This window comes from Etheostoma cragini, chromosome 19 (assembly GCF_013103735.1).
Source record: "Etheostoma cragini isolate CJK2018 chromosome 19, CSU_Ecrag_1.0, whole genome shotgun sequence".
Classification (NCBI taxonomy): Eukaryota; Metazoa; Chordata; class Actinopteri; order Perciformes; family Percidae; genus Etheostoma; species Etheostoma cragini.
The window spans coordinates 10,596,374-10,596,906 of NC_048425.1; the positions used below are offsets into that span (position 1 = coordinate 10,596,374).

At 40.0% G+C, this 533-nt stretch overlaps 1 protein-coding gene across 1 annotated transcript in view; it reads left to right on the forward strand.

The window, feature by feature from the left end:
- LOC117935231 overlaps nucleotides 1-533 on the forward strand; it is a 22,394-nt gene that overhangs the window by 5,122 nt on the left and 16,739 nt on the right. The window contains exon 6 of the mRNA XM_034857368.1: nucleotides 199-259. Coding sequence (XP_034713259.1) covers nucleotides 199-259 — 61 coding nt within the window. The remainder of the gene's footprint in view (nucleotides 1-198; nucleotides 260-533) is intronic.

Sequence of the window (533 nt, forward strand, 5' to 3'; positions counted from 1 at the left end):
TGACCACATTAATGCTGTCAGGAAAACACGTGTTGGTGCAGAAAGTTAGTGTCAAGTTATTCTTCAGAACATGTTGTTGACAATACTTTTAAGTTGCTATGATGTGAAAATGACTCATCCGAACCTTTATTGTCTAATCCCCTCATTAAAAGTAAAAGATACAGACATTCTCTAAGCCTTTATACATTTTATTAACAGTCCTCTGCTGAAAAACACAGTGAAAGCTGCAAATGTTGACATAATAGTCAACATGCATATGGTGAGACTTGTGTGTAGTTGCACATCAAACCTAAAGGGGACACCTACTGCTTAACAACGTCTTATCAAATATTGTCACACATGCAACATGCAGATGCTGTTATTGATAATCACACTTTTTTTTCTTTTAAGTTGACTATAGATTTAGACAGTTGTGTAGAAGCAATAATCATTTACCTGCATGTATGGGACACGGTCCAGGGGAAACGGTCTGGGGGACACGGCAGGTCACGGTCCGGGGGTTATGGTCGGGGGTTACAGTCCGAGAGTCACAG